Here is a 20,068-nt window from a genome sequence, read left to right as displayed (position 1 = left end):
AGATACAAAACGCAGATTAATGGGTCTTCTGCAGTTTTCATGAGTGAACGTCAAGATTTCACTTCCTATTAGTTAGCTACACAAGTAACTACAAGCTGCATTCCTCTTTAAGCTTGAAGTTGCATTGACAGAACACTTGTGCCCCCTGGAGGCCACGCGTGGAATGTCACCACATTGTTAAGGGTTAAATTATCACTCTCTCTTATCAGAGTAATTTACCTCACAGGTCACAGAAAGCTGCAAAGAGCAGCAAGGCTGTTGCATGGTTATTGGAATAAGTCCCCATATCAATATTTAATGCTGCAATACCTCAGGAAACTAAATGGACTTCCTTTATTATGAACTTATCAATGATTCATTAGATTAAGGCCAAAATGTAATTCTAATAGACTGCACTGAATTATTAAAGCAACAATCTTGAGCCACACATCTGTAAGGACGTGGAAAGAAGCCGTGCTCAGATGCAGGGAACACGTTACCTCTGCAGTACAGCAGCGAGGGAGGCATTGCCTCCTGATATCTGCATCAATATTTAACTCAAAAAGCAATTTAATTTATCTTCTCTGTTTATATGGTGAAGTCACAGCACACATTTTAAACAGCAGGTTGCGTACCTTCAAGTCAGCGTCACCTCGATTGTCTTTTTGAAAGTCAGTTGTGGACTGAAATACAAAGGTCTCAGGCCAGCTTCCCTCGGTGCCCCGAGGGTCTTCAGGCGAGACCTCCAAAGAGTCTGAGGGCTCGACGGGTACGGCAGGGCTGACAGGACACACGGAGTCTGTGTCAGAGTTCTGGCTGTGGCTCGATGGTGAACGGACCTTGGACGATAACATGGCCTTTAGGTTCTCAGCTGGAAAAAAAACAGACGGGACAAGTGTAAAACTCAAACTAGTAAGATCAGTAACAACATTACTGAATCAACTGAAGCCATCAACAGTTCAATTTTGTTGTAAGAACATAATCCAAGTTTTCTCACCGGAGCCGTTGGCCTTTTAAAAATCATGTAACTCTGTTAAATTAAAGCGCCAGCATCTCATACTTTATGAATTTTCCTAAAATGGGTTTATTCATCATGTAGTGGATTACAGGGTGTGTGGAACAAAAAGAAAAAAAACCCATTATAACCATTTCAACCTAGCACCAAAGACGTTACTTTGATCCCATGGAAATTAAGCTAAAACAACAGATGCTGCCTGCCGTGCTGTTTAGCATCATGCATTTTTTGCACCCTTTAAATATGAAAGCTGCTATACCAAGAGCTAGAGCTAGCTTGCTAAGATTATTTATATCTCTTACTTATATTTGTGATTTTCTGATTTATTCTTACAGTGTAAATACGTTTCTACTTTTTGCATGCATTATGTTTATGAATGTTGTTGTCCTATTTTTGCTTCATCTCATACACTCGTACACATGCTGGAGTCCTTGATTAACACATAAATGCAAAGGGGACTGTAGTTAGATAAAAGACAATGACATGTATTTTAACTTCATTATTTACATTAATTTTACCTGATATTAAAACTCATTTGACGATCTAAAACACAAAAATAAAGGAATTAGGAACATAGGTTTTTGGATATTTTTCCTCTGTACTGTATTGCTACTAGAGATGGACCGATCCGATATTACATATCGGAATCGGTCCGATACTGACGTAAATTACTGGATCGGATATCGGAGAGAAATAAAAAAAAATGTAATACGATCCATTAAATATAAAAAAGCACCTCACAAAACTTGCGACACGGCGTAACTCGGCTCATAACCGTAGCACGTCGGAGCAGTATGCATCACGTGATAGAGTGGCTGTGTGTATTTGAAGCCTCGCTACCAAACCAGCATTTCATCTCAGAGAAAGTTTTCCCAGAGAGAAGTAAAGCAAGTGTGTAAGTTCATCTCTGAATGTTTGTAAAGCATTCCCGCGTTAAGCTTAACAACCAATACCTGGAGCGACTGCCTCTTCTTGCTGCTACTTCAATCGTGAAACTGCTTAATGATCAGCTGATCGGCTTTTCTGTCACGACTCTGTCTCTCTTGTTTGTTTTTGGCCCACTTCGCGCCAGAAAGAGGAAACCAGCGGCTGAACAACAGCAGCACTATTAAGCTTGATAAGCTGTTGTTAGAATTAATATTTCTTTCTACACCATGATCTTTTTCTACGTAGCTGACAGCTGGTAACTGTGCAGGGGCGGATCTAGCAAAGTTTAGCCAGGGGGGCCGATAGGGCATGAACAGGGAAAGGGGGGCACAAAGACATACTTTTCTTTCTTATTCTCATTTAAAACGTCTAGCTTTTAATAAATAATTATCTGAATCTTACACCCAAAGTTTTAATCTTATGTAAAATATATAGAAGTCCATTACTGTATATAGTAACTATTAAGTCTAATATACCCTAGTAAGCTATAGTACTTTTTCCTTTGGGAAGATACCATCTGTGCAGTCTGCAATTCTGTTGAAGGAAGATGTTGAATCTATTTAATTATTCTTGAAAAATAATTTATTTCTGTTTCTGCATTTTGTTTTCCACACTGCATCAAATTAAAGTTGATTACGTCGATTAAGCATCATGAGGTGGAGGTTGGGGAGTGGTTCCCTATTTTTTTTTTTTTTGCTGGGAGTTTGCAACCCTATTAGTTAGGTTGCTTAAGATTTCTGCTAAGTACTCTTTAAAATACCAGAATAGGAAGGATTGAGTGGGTTTAAGTTTATTAGATTGATCAGTACTGCTGAACTATGAAATATTTTGGGTGCAGTGCATTTTTTACATACAGGTATAACAGAATAGCCTTAGTGTTGTTGTTTATTTAAACTTGAGTATGAACTTATACAAAATGCAGCAAGATAAAAAAAAAACAAAACAGTTTTATTGATTAAAAAACACTATAACGGATTCATACCGGTATCGGCAGATATCCAAATTTATGATATCGGTATCAGACATAAAAAAGTGGTATCGTGCCATCTCTAATTGGTACAGTAGATTTTTTAATTAAATGATCAAGATGTGATCAAGTGCAAACTCTCAGCTTCAATTCAAGGGGTTTTACAAAAGCTTTTCAATAACTGTTTAGGGTTTTTATAAGTACTATAAGGAGTACTGTAAGTTGAGAACACTGTGGATATGAAAATATGTTTGCTGAAGTGTACAGTGCATGTGAAGGTTTCACCTTCTTGCAGCGCAGCGGTCAGCAGCGCAGCAGCCTGGGGAAGCTCCTCTGAGTGTGGCTGCACCAGCAGTTGCGGTTCAGCTAGCGAAGCCTCCATCCTCCCACTCAAAACAGAGAGCTGTGCGTAGATCTGCAGCTTCTCCGCCAGGCTAGAGCAGATCTGCTGGTCCTGGCTCGTCAGGCTCTCTGGTACAAGAGTTCATGTAGTTCAAAGAGCGTAAAATGTTAACAGCTACTATGTTTACAGTTTTTCTCAGTTGCTTTGGCTTATTTCTTAAATGACAGCTGAATGTAGCCAAATCATGTGTGAAACTCTTCAGAACAGTCTGTTACTTTAGCACTTCAGAACAAGCTTTACTTGTTATTAGTGTTTGCAAATATTTTAGAACATTTAGGCAAGAGGCGACACTCACTGTGGCGTAATTGAAACCATTCAGAGATGCTTCAGTCTTTAATAATGCTTCTATAAGCTGAATATTTTTACTCTTGGTAATATGTGAGCATCAATTCATTTGCAGCTCAATGAACAGCGAATAGTCCATCTAACAGTCACAAATATGCTGAGCCAACATGTGCAAGTCATCAGACTGTAAAGCATCTTTTAGAGCTTCAGTGCAACAAAGTTACAACAATGTAACATTTTTCCATTACAATAGATGCAAAACATCATTCTGACAAATGCATAAAAGGCAGCGGGCAAGTTAAGAACCTTTGGCAGTTCATCTGGAGTGTTTTAACATTTTAAGAGAAATGCATCTGCAGAGCCAAAACAGCAGCATTGGGAGAAAAGTGTCAAAGCATCTGAAAACAACAACAACCCTGTAATAAATCTACATTTAAAATAATTACAGTCAACAGGAAAAACACCCCAAACAAAATGGTTAAATATACCTTGTAGCTTTTGGATCTTCTGAAAACGAGCCTCGGCAGCTCGCTTCTCCTCGTCCGATTCACTTGTGTATTCCTCTTCATCCTCCGGACAGCTGAACAGAAGCGACAATTAAATCAGGTCAGGCAGGCAAATGTGTACACATCATGAAATCTTCAGTTTAGTTTTATTTATATAGCACCAAATTACAACAACAGCCACCTCAAGGTGCTTTATATTGTAAGGTAGAGACCCTACAATAATACAGAGAAAACCCCAACAATCAAACAAACCCGAATGAGCAAGAATCTGGTGACGGTGGGAAGGAAAAACTCCCTTTTAGCAGGAAGAAACCTCTGGTAGAACCAGGCTCAGGTAAGGGCCTCATACACACCTCTCTACGGCCTCTCTAATGAGCCTCATCCATGTGTTTCGCTCCTCTTTGGACGACGTGTGGACCTCATACATTTCTGGTCCAGCCGCTGAGGCGCTGATCAGAAACATCCCTCTCTCTTCGTTCGCTACTTCCCGAACTATTAACTTCTGTAGTGGAATCACTGGAGGCTTCTGGTCCTTTAACACATTTAAAGCATGGAGAAAAAAAACAAAACAAAACATCAATCATCCTTACACGGTGCAGTGTTTATTACTGATTTCTTTACTGAATGCGTACCACAGTTGCAAATGTGTACTTCTGGTCTTTTTCTTGGAGGAAGATGAGGGTGTCTGTGAGTAGCAGCGCCAGGACGTCTGGGCAAAATAACGACGGGTAGAAAAACAGTTAGATCAGATAGGATGCAAAAATGACACATGAACTTCTAAGTATCATTTACCACCTTTGAGTCGCCCGGTGGCAGTCTTCCACAGGAGCACCCCCTGGTGTTTGAGCACTTGTCCGGGTCCCATCATATCCTGCTTGCGGAAGGTGTGTCCACTCTTCAGCTTAGCTGCGCTGCGGTTCTCCATGCGATTAAAGACTTCCTGTAACCTCTGGTGCCGTTCGTATTCGCTGACCCTCATGTCCACGGCTGCTATCACCTCTCGAATGTGAGCCAGGGCTTTCGAAAGGTCTGCGTGCTCCTCTGTTTCCTCTGATGGACAGAGCAAAAGAAAAACAAAAAGAAAAAAAGGAAGGTTTTCTTGTTTTTTTAACTAAAGTAAGGTTTTATTTTTTGTCCCCCAACATCTAGGTTTAGTAATCATAAGAGCCTGTAGCCAGCAGAGGGCAGTAGATGACTGACCTTGAGTATAGTGTAGGATCCTCTCTAGCAGCACTGGGTACTTTGTAATCCTTTGGGTTACCAGCAAGATGCACTCTGGGATCTCCCTCCGTCGCACCAAGGAATTATTCCCTTGTTGCTTTAAAAATGAAGTATAGCAATTATGAAAGATCTAGTGAGGTGAAAGGGAGTGAGTCTATTTTAATTTAATGATTTTTGAAAGCATGACACAAACGTTAAATACCCTGATGAAGGTCTGAAATCTTTTGTTATGTTGTTGGAGCTCTTTGAAAAAGCTGACAGCTTCATTATGGCGGCTGCAGAATTCCCCGTATACCTGCTTCATCTTCTCCCCGTTCTCATCCGTGAACTGCAAAAAGTAGAACCAGGCGACTCAAACATGACCTAATCCGGTCTAACCACACCTGAGACAAAGGTATACCCATGAACACCAGCTAACCTGCTGGATCAAGATGTCTCCTATTCTCTGGATGAGGTAGTTCCTGTGGCCCTGAGGCTGGGTCGAGCTGTGTCGCCGTTCCTTCATGGCGGCAAAGAAGGCGTGGTGAAAGAGGAGCAGCTGGTCCAGACAGGGGAAGACTCGCTCCACCGCTTCAGTGTCCAGCTGCACTTCTTGTCTCATGCCTCGCCGGAAAATCTCGGCCATGATGTGCAGAGTTTGCAGGTGATGAAGCTCGGTCTGCATCAACTCTGGATCAGGGTGGGGGAGGTGTTAGGTTTGGGACATGTGCTAAATTATGCCAATAAAAAGCTGAATCTCTTACTCAGTCTTAAAACAGTTCTCTGTGGTTTGACACTTTTACATATGAAATCCTGACACAAGCAGAAAGTAAAGCATTCCAGGAGACGCCTTTCACAACAGCAACATCTGCTTACCATAGATTACATCCTGCCTCTTGACAGCTCGTTTGTCTTGCTTCTTGCAGAACTTGTGCTCAACCGTCAGGCTCCATGATTCAGCTTCATATTCCACAGAATCAGCTGATATGTCACTGTGGATGTATGAGTCTGTGCAGTCTGCAGATGGAAAGAGGCATACGAACCACTTTAATTTCTTTCAGTTAGTTTTGTTTATTTTCTGTAACATTTTATTTAGTAAAAAGAGACTCCCTAGCTTCTTTCCCCACAAATTTGACAAAATGACACCTGCAAGTTCTAACAAGGTGTTCAACTTTTTAACTGCTCAGCATTTTAATTGAATGATAAAAGAAAGTTTGGATGCTTCTTATCTCACATAATGTTTCTGTACAATTTAATAGCGTAACCTTGAACTACAAAATGTTATGAGAATGTCAACAAAGTGCAGGTTATAATGTTCTCCCTACAAGATGATAACAGTGAAAAAAAGCTTCACAGTACAGTGTTCTGAAACCACCTGCAGGACATCGGTGAGGCTTGATATTTAGAGGGAATCACAGAGAAGTTGCTGGAGACAGATTATACAACAATCCACACTTAAACTCTTCACATGCGAAAGTCTGGGATCACATTTTTGATCTTCAGTTGATCCTAGCAGCACTGGGTACCTCGTAATCCTCAGATGCCATCAGACCAAAACAAGTCAAGTTTAGTGACTATATGTTACTTTCGGCTGCTCTGGACACACACACACACACACACACACATACACTGATACACACTCATCCCCCCTCCCTTTCCAAACGCCTTTGATGCTTGTCCCCTCCCGGGGAAGATGGCGGTCGACTGGACCAGCGCAGACATGCTGCAGGACCGGATGCGCTGTCTACACCGGCTCTCTCTCACCCTTTTACCCGCTCCTGTTGCTTGTCTTGTGTTTCTATGGTGTATTGATAGTCATGTGCTTTTTGTGCTGGGGTGTTTTTTTTCTGTTATCAAACTGTTCTCCCATTAGGAGCTCAGTTTGAGTGGAGTTTTTTTTTTCTCCTCTCACTTCATGTTATGTATTTTCGTTGTCTTTTCCTATCAGCCTACCTCTCTGACATGTCTTTCCAATGTGTTGTTTGTGTAAAGTTTGGTCAGAAGGTTCCTTTATAAGTGCGCATGCGCCATTAGCGTGCTGCCTGCTGTAACCCATAATTTCCTTCGGGATTAATATTAGCATTAGTATTCTGATTCTGATTCTAACTTGTTACAAAGGATCAGCAGGTACTTAAATGTTTAAGCAAGAAAAATCCTCTAAAGTCAGATGTTGGAACTCTGAGCTTAGTGCATTTCATTAGCAAAGACAAAAAAATAAGGGCTGCTCTAACTTTACAAATCCAAGTTGAGGGGGGCATTACAGATTAAAATCCTCACTTAAATATTAGTTTAACTGGTGTGCATAAATTGGCTAGCTGTCTGTCCCTCTGTGTTAGCCCTTTGATGGACTGGCACACCCTCCAGGGTGTCACTAGTCCCTCTGTGACCCTGCACTAGTTAAGTGGTTAAGAAAAAGGAAAGATGCATTTCAAATATTGGACAAATTGCTATAATATTCTGGAAAATGGAAAAAATAGTGCAACCACCATTTCTACTAATGGTTTGGCTGAAAGTTGGAATGCACAAAAGATTTTACAAATGCTTCGATAAACACTGAACGTTAAACATAAATAACACAAAGAAATCGGGCACAAAATCTTGCCCCTATCATATAGTCTCCATGAAGTAATAATTCAAAAGATTAAAACTAACACTGAAACTAATAGAAACAAAACTAAAACTCAACATTTTTAAACAATAAAGACTGAAATTTAACAAGAAATTCCACTCTGGACTAAAGTGGATTCAAAACAAAAAGTCAAAATGAAAAAAAAAACACATCAACTAATAAGTAAATAATTAAATACAAAACTATAATACTTCTGGTTAGGCAATAACATTTTAAAATATTATTTGTATTTTTACAAGGTTATAAAAAACTAGGAATAGTTTTGGAGAATGTTTTCCCAAGTTTAAGAAGGAAGTTTTGGGAAAAAATTAAAAGTGCCACTCAAAACTTTACTAGATCTCTGAATCATAATCACTGGGGGTCCTACGCTATAAGTGCGTCTCAGAGTTGGTAAGGATAACTGCCCTGTGAATATAAAAGTCTAAAAACAGTGGAAGACCCCTGATTTATTTACAGACTGTGGAATGCATGTTAATGGTTCACTAAAGCTGTGTAAATCTGAGACTTGTCTGACACACGCTAAATTTCAGTACATTTTCTTCCCCAAAGCATCTCCTCTCGGACGGTTTTAAAAAAAAAACCCTTAAAAAACCTTAAAGTTAGTATTTAAATATGTATTTGACTGTTACATACAATTTATTTTGTATTTGGGGATCCTGAACGCGCCTTTATAACACCTTTCCTACAACTATTCTATTTGAATAGAATTTCTATTCGTTGTTTCTATTTAAAAGTCAAATATAATGATCAAAAATGGGTGGAAAGCTACTTTTTTACAGTAATGTTATAATATAATACTTTAGAAAATAGGAATGTTTTCCAATTATTCTTTGAACACCCATCTGCTTCCAAACATTTCCTGTTTTAATCTACAGTAATGGGAGGAACTGTGATGCCTACTCAGCAACTTATATGCCTTTGTCCCTCATACAAAAATACTTCTAGAAAAATATTCTTACAGTTTGACCTTTTAAACTGCACTGATCAGCTTTTTCTTGCAGCAGCAAACAATGAAACAGAAACTGATCTGTTTCTTTTTGGGTCTTTTAAACAACAAGCCCTATTCATACCTTACCCTCTCCAAAGAACGGCTCGGTGGAGGTGGAAGACACTGGAGTTGGCAGGAGCTCTTCGGATTGGCTGCTCAGCTTCAGGGTATCGGACTCTGTCTCTGAACTCTCAATGAGTTGGCTGTACCAAGAGGAAAAACACAAACAATCGCTACTTATCGCTATTTTTTTCTTTTTTAATGAATGTTACCACAACAAATTGTGTAAAAGATAAAGATTAATAACCTTTCCACGTTGGGGAAACTTCGTGAGAGAGACTGCGACACGGCGTCCTTCTTCTCCTTGGGAGTCATGACGGGTAGAGAGGTAGAAGTGGGGATCACTGAATGAGAAGGGCTGTCTCTCACTGTGAAGTCTGAGGGGGGTGACGGGATAGCAAAGCAAATTAGCCTAGATAACAATAATCATCCCAAGTTTTATAAACAGGAAACTCTTGCATGACATGGTTAAAATCACTGGCGACCAAGTGTTGTAAACTCACTCTGTGGAAGGGATGCTGTCCTGTTCTTCACCATGGACACGGCATATTTTTCCTGATGTTTCTAAGTAATACAAATGAGGGAGTCTGCTTACAGCACATAAACAACCGACAAAGGGGCGATCTGCTTTAGGCTAAGACTCACCTTTAAACACGGGGGGACAGATTCCTTACAGCCCTTATGGACAATCGCAGTGCAAGCTGTGATGGAAAAAAAACACAATTTTAAAGTTTTTATACATGAAGAGAAATTAATATAAATGCTGGCTGGAATTTAAGTTTTACCAACTTGAGCAATGTAGTAGGTCCTTTCCAGAAGCTGGTTTGTCACACACCACACACACCGTGGGGCCTAAACAGGACCCTGTCGCAAAGCGATGTCCATTCGGCTGCCTGTCCTTGCCTTCTCTGTCCTTCCCTTTCCCCTTTGAAAGCCACGCCAGAGACATTGGAGTCAACAAAGAGGCCATACATACGCGAGGCGAAACGTGACTGACAGTTACACCTATAAACTCAAGCCCATGCAGGACTTAATACAAAAGACGATAAACATCTTTGTGAAGGTTTCTATTTGCAGGGTAAACTCTCCAGCATGCGAGCGGATAAACGAGGCCACCAGGAGGACCCGCCTTTTTCCAAACCGTAAGAAAGTCCACTGACACGGAAATGAAGCGTGGTGTAAACAACAGACACAAGCAGGGAGGGCTTCCACTCTCTGTGCTGACTCAACAACAGGGGATTAATCATTAAAAAGGAAAGAAGCTGGACATGTTTGGTCTGTCCCTCTGACCTTGAGTCCTTCCCAGAAACATTTCCTGGTTCGTGTCTCTCAGAAAGCAAAGACTTGAGTCTAGACGTGGGAATCACCCAATGGCATAAATAGGCTCACAAGAACAACACGAATGATCCTTTAATCTACGGATTTCATCACACCAAGGTCTACAGAGCAAACACCTGAAAATACTGCATGCCCTTTTAAGGTATTAGACTGAGAGTTTCATGTTGTAGCTAAAGCCAGCTCTAATCTACAACAAGGTGAAGTTATGCGAGTTATTCTTTACATTGTTGTTGTAAGTAAAGCGTTTATAGGTGTAACAGCAGGACTCTTTGTGGCTGGGGATTACCTTGCTTTTGTTACGTGTACTGGACATCCTGCTCTTGAGAAAACTGAATGTGCGGATGACTTTGTACTTCTCCGACTCCGTTTTGGCTGGAATGTTGTATTTATCCAACTCCTCCTCTTCAATTCTGTAGACAGGTTAATGTAAGTAATGCAGTTATTATTATTATTTGTGTGTTTGTGTGTGTGTTCTGCTTACTAACTGGATTGAAGACATAAATTAGTCACCGTGATCTGATTTCCTTATTCCTGAGTCAACAAAAGTAAACCAAGCATGACAGGTTTGTTGAGGTGCACACACTCTTACATGCAGAAAGTCTGCAAACCTAACGGATACATGACGTGACAACATATCGTTTCAGCTGATAATGTGCAGCGTGTTGTTTCTGTTAGGGACAGGAACTGAAATAAAAGACTGTACAAACATTTCTGTTACCTACAGTGGGGGAAATCATTATTTGATCCCTTGTTGAATTTGTCAAATAAACATTCTCTAACTTTTATGGTGGTTTCCTTTTAAAGCAAAGAGACAGAATATCGAACAAAAATTTAGAAAATAAAATATGTCAAGAGTTATAAAATGATCTGGATGTTATTGGGTGAAATAAATATTCGATCTCCTTATAGCCAGAATTCTCTCTGTGGACTCAGTCAATTACACATTCTCCTGATGTCAACCAGTTTTTTCATTCCAACTTCTCCACCACCATGGGCCTGGCCAGTGAACTGTCAAAGGACGTCATGGAGAAGACCTGCACAAGACTAAAATGGGTCATCAAGAACACCACTAGTAACACACTACAATGCAATGACTGCAACGATCTCCTGCTTAAAAAGTCACATTTAAAGCCCTCTCCTAAGTTTGCCAGTGACCTTATAAATGAAGGCTTGGTAGAAAGTGCTGTGGTCAGATGAAACTAAAATTGAGCTCCTTGGCATCAGCTTGGGTATGATGCTGGGTATGATCCAAGTAACACCATCTCCACAGTAAAGCATGGAGGTGGAAACATTATGCTTTGGGGCTATTTTTCTGCTAAGGTTACAGGACACAAGTGCACTAAGAGACCAATGAATGAATCTATATTGTACCAAGCCATGTTTTGCTTGGGGATCAAATACTTATGACAAGCAAATCATTTTTTTTGGTTGATATTCAAAAAAAAATTGAGACTGTTGCCAGTTAGAAAACTTCAAATTCAGTAAGAGATTAAATAATTACTCCCCCCACTCTACAAGCACAGACCAAAAAAACAAGTTCTCCATTTCTGCAACACTTTGCTGTGAAAGCAGGTAAAAAAAACTAAGAACTGTTAGAAGTTAGGGACATGCATGACAAAGAAAGACATTCGGTGCATATTGTTAAAAGATCCTAATTCTGTTACTGTTCTGCTGTTAGAGGAAATGTGGTTTGTTGACAGGAGGTACACGTGCTGTAGGTTTCGTTACGTTTTTTAACGGTTAGTCTTTTATGTCAGATGGTTAATGACGCGGAACCAGGCAAACAGAGGTTGATCCCCCACATACTCTTTGAGAAACTCAGACAGGGTGAGATGTTGTAGGGACTCTGCCAGCTCCATGCAGCCTTCATCATCAGCAGACTGGGCACGCTTACGAAACTTGATCTCCCTGTAAAGAACAGCGCCATAGCACACCGTGTTTATATATTCTCTGCCACTAGAGTAGCTTTGTATGAGTCACAGTTCAAAATAATCCTTATTTATCCAACACCTGGCTTTGGTAAAACAAAAAAACAAAAAAAACCAAGAGTTTTCTTTTGTAAACAGGAGAGCTGAACATCAGATTGGCCCTCTCTGCTCCTGAGATGATCACATTAAGGATATCTACTCTCTTTGACATCATAGAGATCCTAGAGCAAGGAAAGCTGTACGAGTGAGTGTTTAGAGCAGTCAGAATCCCAGGAATTTGTCTCACAGGGATTACTTTTGCATAGTTTGTCATCATTATACAAAACTATGAGCATCTGCCATTGTTATAAAACAGCCACATAACCAGAAAGTTGAAGCCCAAAGTAGGTCCACTTAAAAGTGACTGATAAGTAATATCAATTGGCTTTTCTTTTTTAATGGAAGAACTGGAAACTGTGCTTTCATATTTAAATCATAAACATTTCAACTCAGTGATGAAAAACACAGAGCAGCCTTGAGACACTGACAAAAAAATCCGGTTGGGTGTAGAGCAGGGTCACATTGATATCTCTGCGTCACTACCGCTTTTGTCCCTAGAAAAAAAAATAGATCAAACACCAGTAAGGCCAAAGAAAAGGCTCTGAGTCATCAGGACAAAAGAACTTCACAAAAACCAGCAGCCAAGTTCACAGAGCGCCTGCTGTCACCAAGCAACCTGGTCATGATAGTTACCTACATATGCTGCCCTTGAGATTGCAAATTTATTGGCGCATACGGCACTTTCAATTAAGAGCTCCAAAAGGTCACATCAGTTAGTGCTAGGAAACAAAAGGAGACAGAAAAGAGACCCTGGAACACAAAATAATCCTAATAACGTTGAGTATAAATACCTTTTCTCATGAGACTGATCTGATATACTGGAGGCTCTTGGCTCTGTGAACACAAAAAAAGGGGCAGATGTTGCTAAAGTTGAGAACAATAAAAAATAGATTATTGATAACCCAAAGAAAAACAGCAGGTAAAGTAATATTTAGACTAGGCAACAAGTTTTGTTGTCAGATTTATCAGATTTTATTTCCATTCTAGAGAAGCTGTTCAGTTTCATATGACAACATTTGAATACAGACACAATTGTTATGCAAAGCAACAAAGATGGTCCTCAGGTATCAAATCAGGACAGGATGATAATATGAAAAGCAGTAGCACAGACAGACAATCACAAGTGCTGACCCGTCAGAGACCCACAAGCAGTCATCGCTGCTGCGAAGCGAAGCTGTGTCGTGATTACAAAAGCCATACACAGACACAAAGACAAGCCAAGGTTATTACAGTTTGGTGATTCTAATTGAATTCTCTTTTTTTCTAATCTTAACTTTCTTTCAAATTTCTTGTTTTATGTGTTTTGATTGAAGAGCATTAGTGTATATTTTTACATTTTGCTGGTTTTTTAGGTTAATATGTGTTTTTTCTAAAGTCCGTATAAAACAAGAATAAATGTTTTCTGAATTTGTCACATCGCATAAAGTTGTGTTATTAAGTGTTTAACGTATATGATTAAAATATGATGAACAAATGAAGAAACTCAAGCATTGAGGGCATTTGCAAAGACAACAAAACTACGCCCATCTGTGGGAAAGGTGCAGCCTCTCAAAAGTTGAAATACCAGTTGTGATTTGGTGAATGCATAACAGAAAATAAATGCATTCTAGCGGCAGTGTTAGAGTTTAAGCCAAAAAAGAAATTCCAGGCAACAATGCCCTACCCAAGAATCAACTTTTCCAGCAGACTGGTGTGTGGCCAAGTAGAGTAAGGCTGTCAGTAACAAAGACCCAAACATTATTTGGTAGTATTTCTTTGTCTCTCTAGAGTTAGATTAAATTGACAGATATGCTCCAAGCCATCTAAGTTGAAGTGGCAGTCATTGTAGAAACTATTCTCAAATTTCAGGTTCATGTTTCTTTTGTAGTAGTTTATGTTTTGTACGCGAATAAAGACTGTACTTTTGTGCTTTGTGGGGAAAAAAAGAATTTAAATATGATACGCATCCAGCAGGCAATGTAATATACTATAGGTTAATGTTACTAATTGGTTTTCCCTCACTGACAATTTGCATTTTTTTCCTCAATATCAGCCCTAATTACCCCATTATAAGGATTTTAGGCTAACATTGAACCTTAGTTGATAGTAAATAGCAAGCTATCATAGTACCGTATCATCCCAATGGAGCACTTTGCTCTCAGACTTCTAGTGTACTTGTGGTAGAATGGGAGGCAGAGCCTTCAGCTTTCAGGTCCCTCTTCTGAGCTCCCAGTTGAATTTAAGAGACAGACACCCTCTTTACTTCAAGATTAGGATTAAAAGTTAAGAGCTGGGTCAGGTGTCCCTGAATCCTTGCTTAGTTACGCTGCAATAGGCCAGGCTGCTGGGGGCTTCCAATGATGTATTGAGTGTTTTTCCTTCACACTTGTTTTTATACACCAATCTGAATTTAATCATTAATTTAATCATTAATTATTATGGCCCTCTTTCACAGTGTGTATTTTGTGCTGTCTCCCTCCACTCACAGGCTCAGAGAGGGGCAGCCATCTGCTGCCATCTGGTTCTACAGGAAGTTTCTTCCAGGCAAATGGGACTATTTTCCTTCCCACTGTCGCAAAGTGCTTACGAATAGTGGGTCATCCGATTGTTGGGGTTGTCTCTGTATTATTGTAGGGTCTTTACCTTACAATATAAAGTGCCTTGAAGCAACGATTGTTGTGATTTGGCTCTATATAAATAAAACTGAATTTAAAATTAAATTGAATTATATGACTATTACTGCTTTTTTCCACATTATTACCAAACTATTACCATGTTGTCACCAAGTTTCAATATAAAATTCTATCAAATTATGACTTAAGCCATTTTTCTTTTTTTTTTAAAGAGTTGAATCAGTTTACAATAATAACCTTGAATCGCCCCTCCCACACTTATTCAAGCATTAACAGTGACAGTGGCATGCCGGCTTTGCTGGGCCTTAGCACTATGTGACGGCTGCAGGTGTCCAGTACTTACTACCAGGGTGGAGCAAAGACAGAGATTTAGACAGAGAGAGGGCTTGAAGAAGAGATCGGCTGTGGCTGACACTGTGGTGCACGGCATCTACAGGGCACAGTGGATAGAGGAGTGCTCATAGATCAACTAAAGACACTTGAGTCTATCCGCATGTACAGTCAATTCTAAGCTAAAAGCTGTTAAACAGTACTTTTTCATTCAGTTTTGTAAACTTGTTTTGAATAAAAACTACTAATAACAACTATGTAAAGAAAAACCTTAAACTTTGATTGACATTTGGGGGAAAAGTGTTTGTTTGTTTTTGTTTTTCAAACGGTTGCCACTGTCATGTCTACGCATTTCATATGAAGCTGGAGGCAGCAGCCAGTTACCAGCTGGCTCACCATTTTAACAGGAAATAGCTAGCCTGGCTCTGCTGGAAGCTAGCAAAATCCATCTAATTTATTTAGTCCGCACAAAGAACACTGTTTAAAAATGATAAATTGTCTTTTTCCAGGAGAGGTTTTCTGCCAGACTATTTCTTGTCTAGGTCTGGTACACTCATTGTGATGTCAGGACTCCAGAAATAACTGACTCCAGCCAAGAATTTGTCTGTCACATAGAAGCACCCTTTTTATTCAATGCATAACGTGCTAATTTGTTAACTATAACTGTTGCAGGTAGGTTAGCTTACACCCACGGTTTCCACCCTTAGATAAAGATAGATATTTTTTCTCTGTACATATATTTACTATACAGACAAGAGGCTGAATGTTCTCAAATGCAGGAACGTGAACAAGCATATTTCCCATTCAAACCACTAATTTACTTAGAGTTGACTGTACATTATATTAGTTGTAAGGCTATCTAGTTCAGCTGATCTGTCACTTGAAAGCTAATTTAAAATTAGCTAAATAGAATTCTCACCAACCAACGATGTGAGACTACCCCATCAGTGACAGACAAAAAAAGCAAAATAAAAAGGTTAATTGGAAATGTTGTTAGTCATGTGTTAAACTTTTATCATGCTCAACGATCTGAGCGTTACTAACCGGGGCTGATATCTGAGGCTTGGTTATCTCGAGTAAAACGAGCCGGACGTAAGCTGATTTTGGAGGAGTAGGAATAGGATCGCAATCGAAGGCCCTCGTCAACCAGTTCCTACATGAGAAACAAGTAATGTTTGAAAGCATCAGTATAAAACTTGTAGAGCACTTCATGTACGGATAAGCCGAAGTACTTAATGAGAGGATGGTATATTACTTGTGAAGTGGGTTCATATGCTGATGCGGACTGGCTACGGTTGCAAGTGAGATCAGGAGAGGGAAGAGGGAAAGTCTCCTCTTTGTCTTCACTTCTCTCCACATCTGATGAGAGCGGGGAAAGTGGAGACTTTGGCCTGACGCTTTCTTCTTCACTGTCCACTTCCAGAGCCACCAGACTGGGATTGGAGTTATAAATGACAAATTAGTTAGACACTATCGGTACACACAACACACCGGAGAAGACATCTGATTAATACCTGAGGTCACAGGTCTCCATTGGTGGACTGCCTCTCTGATCGGCCTGCTCGGAGGAGGCGGGACGGATCAGCCTTGTGAGGGCCAGATCGACAGGTGAAAGCAGGGGAGAGCCGGAGAATGGGTAGAAGTCTTCTGAAAAGGGCGGACGGGTATCGGTGGCTAAAAGAATTTCCTCCGAGTTGATGGTATCCCATAAACTGCCATCTGTCCCTGTACTGTCCCTCGTCACTCCACTGACATTGTATTTAATGTCAACATCATTCGCCTGAGGTGAAAACATAAGGCGGGACAGGAAAGAGCAAAAAGAAAGAAATTTATATAGCAGCAAAGCAAAAACTGAAATTTTATAACTAAAAAGAAAGAGAATGATGTATGACCTGTGCGATGGTGTGGCCGCTGCTGTGGATCGCAGAGAGCAGAGGGTGGGCAGCTTCCTGAGTGAACTGGCTCTGTACTTCACTGGACGGCATGCGATCTCCATTTACTATGACAAGCATACAGTTAAAACTTCAGAAGAGATTCACTTTGGTTTAGAATAATTCAAACAGACTACTTCTTCTTGTCACACACACCACTTTCTTAGTAAAGATCAACTACTGCACACTCTTGATTACAATAATTCCTCCCAGCATCAGCCCCATCAGCCAGAAACGAGAGAGAGAGACAGCTCTCAAGGGCAGGATAAAATAATCAGGCGACTTATCCACACAAACAAATCAAGGAAACTTCACCATGACGTGGTCAAAAAAGCATGTCATCAAAATAGACCTTTGAATCATTTTTGCTTCTCTCTCCTGCTTTTTTCTGTTATTTGAAGTCTTTTTTTAACCATAATTCACTCATCCTATTGCTTAAATGTCATGGCTTAACACGAATAAAGCAAAAACGTGATGACCTTTAAGGGGTTGTTTTTATAGAAACTTCCACATATGATCCTTACAGGCAGCCTGTTTGTTTTCTGAGGGGGGAAAAAAAGCAGATTACTGATTTGCACTGAGTCATGCTCACTATCACTCTCTCTCTCTTTCCTTCAAGTGCTAGGTCAACATAGTGTTTATAAACACTCATTCTTAGTAATGTTCAGAAATACAGGCAATGACCTTGGTTAGATTTTAGATTTGAGCTCATAAAATCCAATGATGAAGAATAAAAGAAACAATGTTGCCAGAGTTTTATATCCATGTGCATGTTTTGTTTTTTTTTTTCAAAATTTAAGAGGTCATAAAGCTACTTGAAATCAGAGTTGAAGTTTTTAGACTAATATATTAATTTTTTGTGACATTTTCTGGTCACTGAGCCTATACATGGTTAGGATCTGTCAGGCGTTGTGTGGAGGCGAGGAAGAACGAACCCAAACGCAGGACTCACAGGTAGGTGAAGACTGGTGGATGTTTATTATAAGGAGTGGAGAAACAGAGGGTGAACGGACACTGACTGGCTGGAACACTGAATGGCTGACTGACTGAGAGAACAGGGGGAGGACGACATCACACGAACATCATCAATGACACGACAAAGAACGAATAGAAACAGAAGACTTAAATACACAGACTGATGAGGATGATAATGAGAGACCGGTGAGTACACAGCTGAACATAATCTGGCTAACGGCACGAGACGAGCTAACACAGGAACAAACAGGAAGTGACGAAATAAACTGAACGTGAACAAAACGGAAAGCACTGGGTCACTGACCCAGGAACCCTGACAGTACCCCCCCCCTCCAAAGGCCGGCACCCGACGGCCAAAAGAAAGAAAAACCAGAACAGGGCGGGCGGAGGGGGCCCAGGACGGAGGGACAGAGTCCACAGAGAGACAAACAGGTCAGGCGGGCGGCCGCGTGGCCGGCGGCCGAGACGACACAGTTCAGGCGGGCGGCCGCGTGGCCGGCGGCCGAGACGAGACAGTTCAGGCGGGCGGCCGCGAGGCCGGCGGCCGAGACGAGACAGTTCAGGCGGGCGGCCGCGAGGCCGGCGGCGGAGACGAGACAGTTCAGGCGGGCGGCCGCGAGGAAGACGGCGGCGGCCACTGAGCTGGTCCGGTGGGCGGCCGCGAGGAAGACGGCGGCGGCCACTGAGCTGGTCCGGTGGGCGGCCGCGAGGAAGACGGCGGCGGCCACTGAGCTGGTCCGGTGGGCGGCCGCGAGGAAGACGGCGGCGGCCACTGAGCTGGTCCGGTGGGCGGCCGCGGGGAAGGCGGCGGCGGCCGCGAGGAAGGCGGCAGCGGCCGCTGAGCAGGTCCGGTGGGCGACCGCGGGGAAGGCGGCGGCCGCGGCGGCGATGACGCCCAGAACGTGGCTGGGGCGACGGTGCGGCAGCCGCAGGACCAGGCGAAGCAGAGGCTGGCGACGAGGCTGAGGCCGGACCAGGCGAAGCTGAAGCTGAAGCTGAGTCCGGACCAGGCGAAGCAGAAGCTGGCGATGAGGCTGAGGCCGGACCAGGCGAAGCAGAATCTGGCGATGAGGCCGAGGCCGGACCAGGCGAAGCAGAATCTGGCGATGAGGCAGAGTCCGGACCAGGCGAAGCTGAAGCCGAAGCTGAATCTGCGTCCGGACCAGGCGAAGCTGAAGCCGAAGCTGAATCTGCGTCCGGACCAGGCGAAGCCGAAGCTGAATCTGCGTCCGGACCAGGCGAAGCCGAAGCAGAAGCTGAAGCTGCGTCCGGACCAGGCGAAGCAGAAGCAGAAGCTGAAGCTGCGTCCGGACCAGGCGAAGCAGAAGCTGAAGCTGCGTCCGGACCAGGCGAAGCCGAAGCAGAAGCTGAAGCTGCGTCCGGACCAGGCGAAGCAGAAGCAGAAGCTGAAGCTGCGTCCGGCCCAGGCGAAGCAGACGCTGAAGCTGAAGCTGCGTCCGGCCCAGGCGAAGCAGACGCTGAAGCTGAGTCCGAGGCTGGCCCAGGCGAAGCAGACGCTGAAGCTGAGTCCGAGGCTGGCCCAGGCGAAGCAGACGCTGAGGCTGAGGCTGGACCAGGCGACGGCACGGGAGCCGGGGGTGACGGAGCCACAGCTTTAGGGCCAGCGGGCGCGGAAGCCCCTGGCTGGAGACAGGCAGGGCCAGCGGGCGCGGAGGCCCCTGGCTGGAGACAGGCAAGGCCAGCGGGCGCGGAGGCCCCTGGCTGGAGACAGGCAGGGCCAGCGGGCGCGGAAGCCCCTGGCTGGAGACAGGCAGGGCCAGCGGGCGCGGAGGCCCCTGGCTGGAGACCGGCCGGGCCAGCGGGCGCGGAGGCCCCTGGCGGGAGAGCGGCCGGGCCAGCGGGCGCGGAGGCCCCTGGCGGGAGAGCAGGAGGGCC

General features: G+C 42.6%; 1 protein-coding gene across 4 annotated transcripts in view; it reads right to left on the bottom strand.

The window, feature by feature from the left end:
- arhgef28a (Rho guanine nucleotide exchange factor (GEF) 28a) overlaps positions 1–20,068 on the bottom strand; it is a 57,679-nt gene that overhangs the window by 11,469 nt on the left and 26,142 nt on the right. Inside the window, exons 10-32 of one of the 4 annotated variants that reach the window (XM_085166207.1) lie at positions 17,159–17,265; positions 16,781–17,046; positions 16,522–16,699; positions 16,311–16,419; positions 15,280–15,366; positions 13,116–13,158; positions 12,104–12,205; positions 10,584–10,707; positions 9,749–9,884; positions 9,605–9,660; positions 9,463–9,523; positions 9,207–9,336; positions 8,987–9,102; positions 6,159–6,299; positions 5,722–5,972; positions 5,506–5,631; positions 5,283–5,400; positions 4,878–5,132; positions 4,715–4,791; positions 4,436–4,614; positions 4,065–4,156; positions 3,174–3,359; positions 615–850 (exon numbers count right to left, since the gene is read on the bottom strand). In XM_085166207.1, the coding sequence (XP_085022333.1) occupies positions 615–850; positions 3,174–3,359; positions 4,065–4,156; positions 4,436–4,614; positions 4,715–4,791; positions 4,878–5,132; positions 5,283–5,400; positions 5,506–5,631; positions 5,722–5,972; positions 6,159–6,299; positions 8,987–9,102; positions 9,207–9,336; positions 9,463–9,523; positions 9,605–9,660; positions 9,749–9,884; positions 10,584–10,707; positions 12,104–12,205; positions 13,116–13,158; positions 15,280–15,366; positions 16,311–16,419; positions 16,522–16,699; positions 16,781–17,046; positions 17,159–17,265 (3,176 nt within the window). The remainder of the gene's footprint in view (positions 1–614; positions 851–3,173; positions 3,360–4,064; positions 4,157–4,435; positions 4,615–4,714; positions 4,792–4,877; positions 5,133–5,282; positions 5,401–5,505; positions 5,632–5,721; positions 5,973–6,158; positions 6,300–8,986; positions 9,103–9,206; positions 9,337–9,462; positions 9,524–9,604; positions 9,661–9,748; positions 9,885–10,583; positions 10,708–12,103; positions 12,206–13,115; positions 13,159–15,279; positions 15,367–16,310; positions 16,420–16,521; positions 16,700–16,780; positions 17,047–17,158; positions 17,266–20,068) is intronic. The other 3 variants (XM_085166209.1, XM_085166208.1, XM_085166210.1) reach the window with 3 other exon arrangements.

The sequence above is a fragment of the Neolamprologus multifasciatus genome, chromosome 7 (assembly GCF_963576455.1).
Source record: "Neolamprologus multifasciatus chromosome 7, fNeoMul1.2, whole genome shotgun sequence".
Classification (NCBI taxonomy): domain Eukaryota; kingdom Metazoa; phylum Chordata; class Actinopteri; order Cichliformes; family Cichlidae; genus Neolamprologus; species Neolamprologus multifasciatus.
This window is presented reverse-complemented; position numbering and strand designations above follow the sequence as displayed.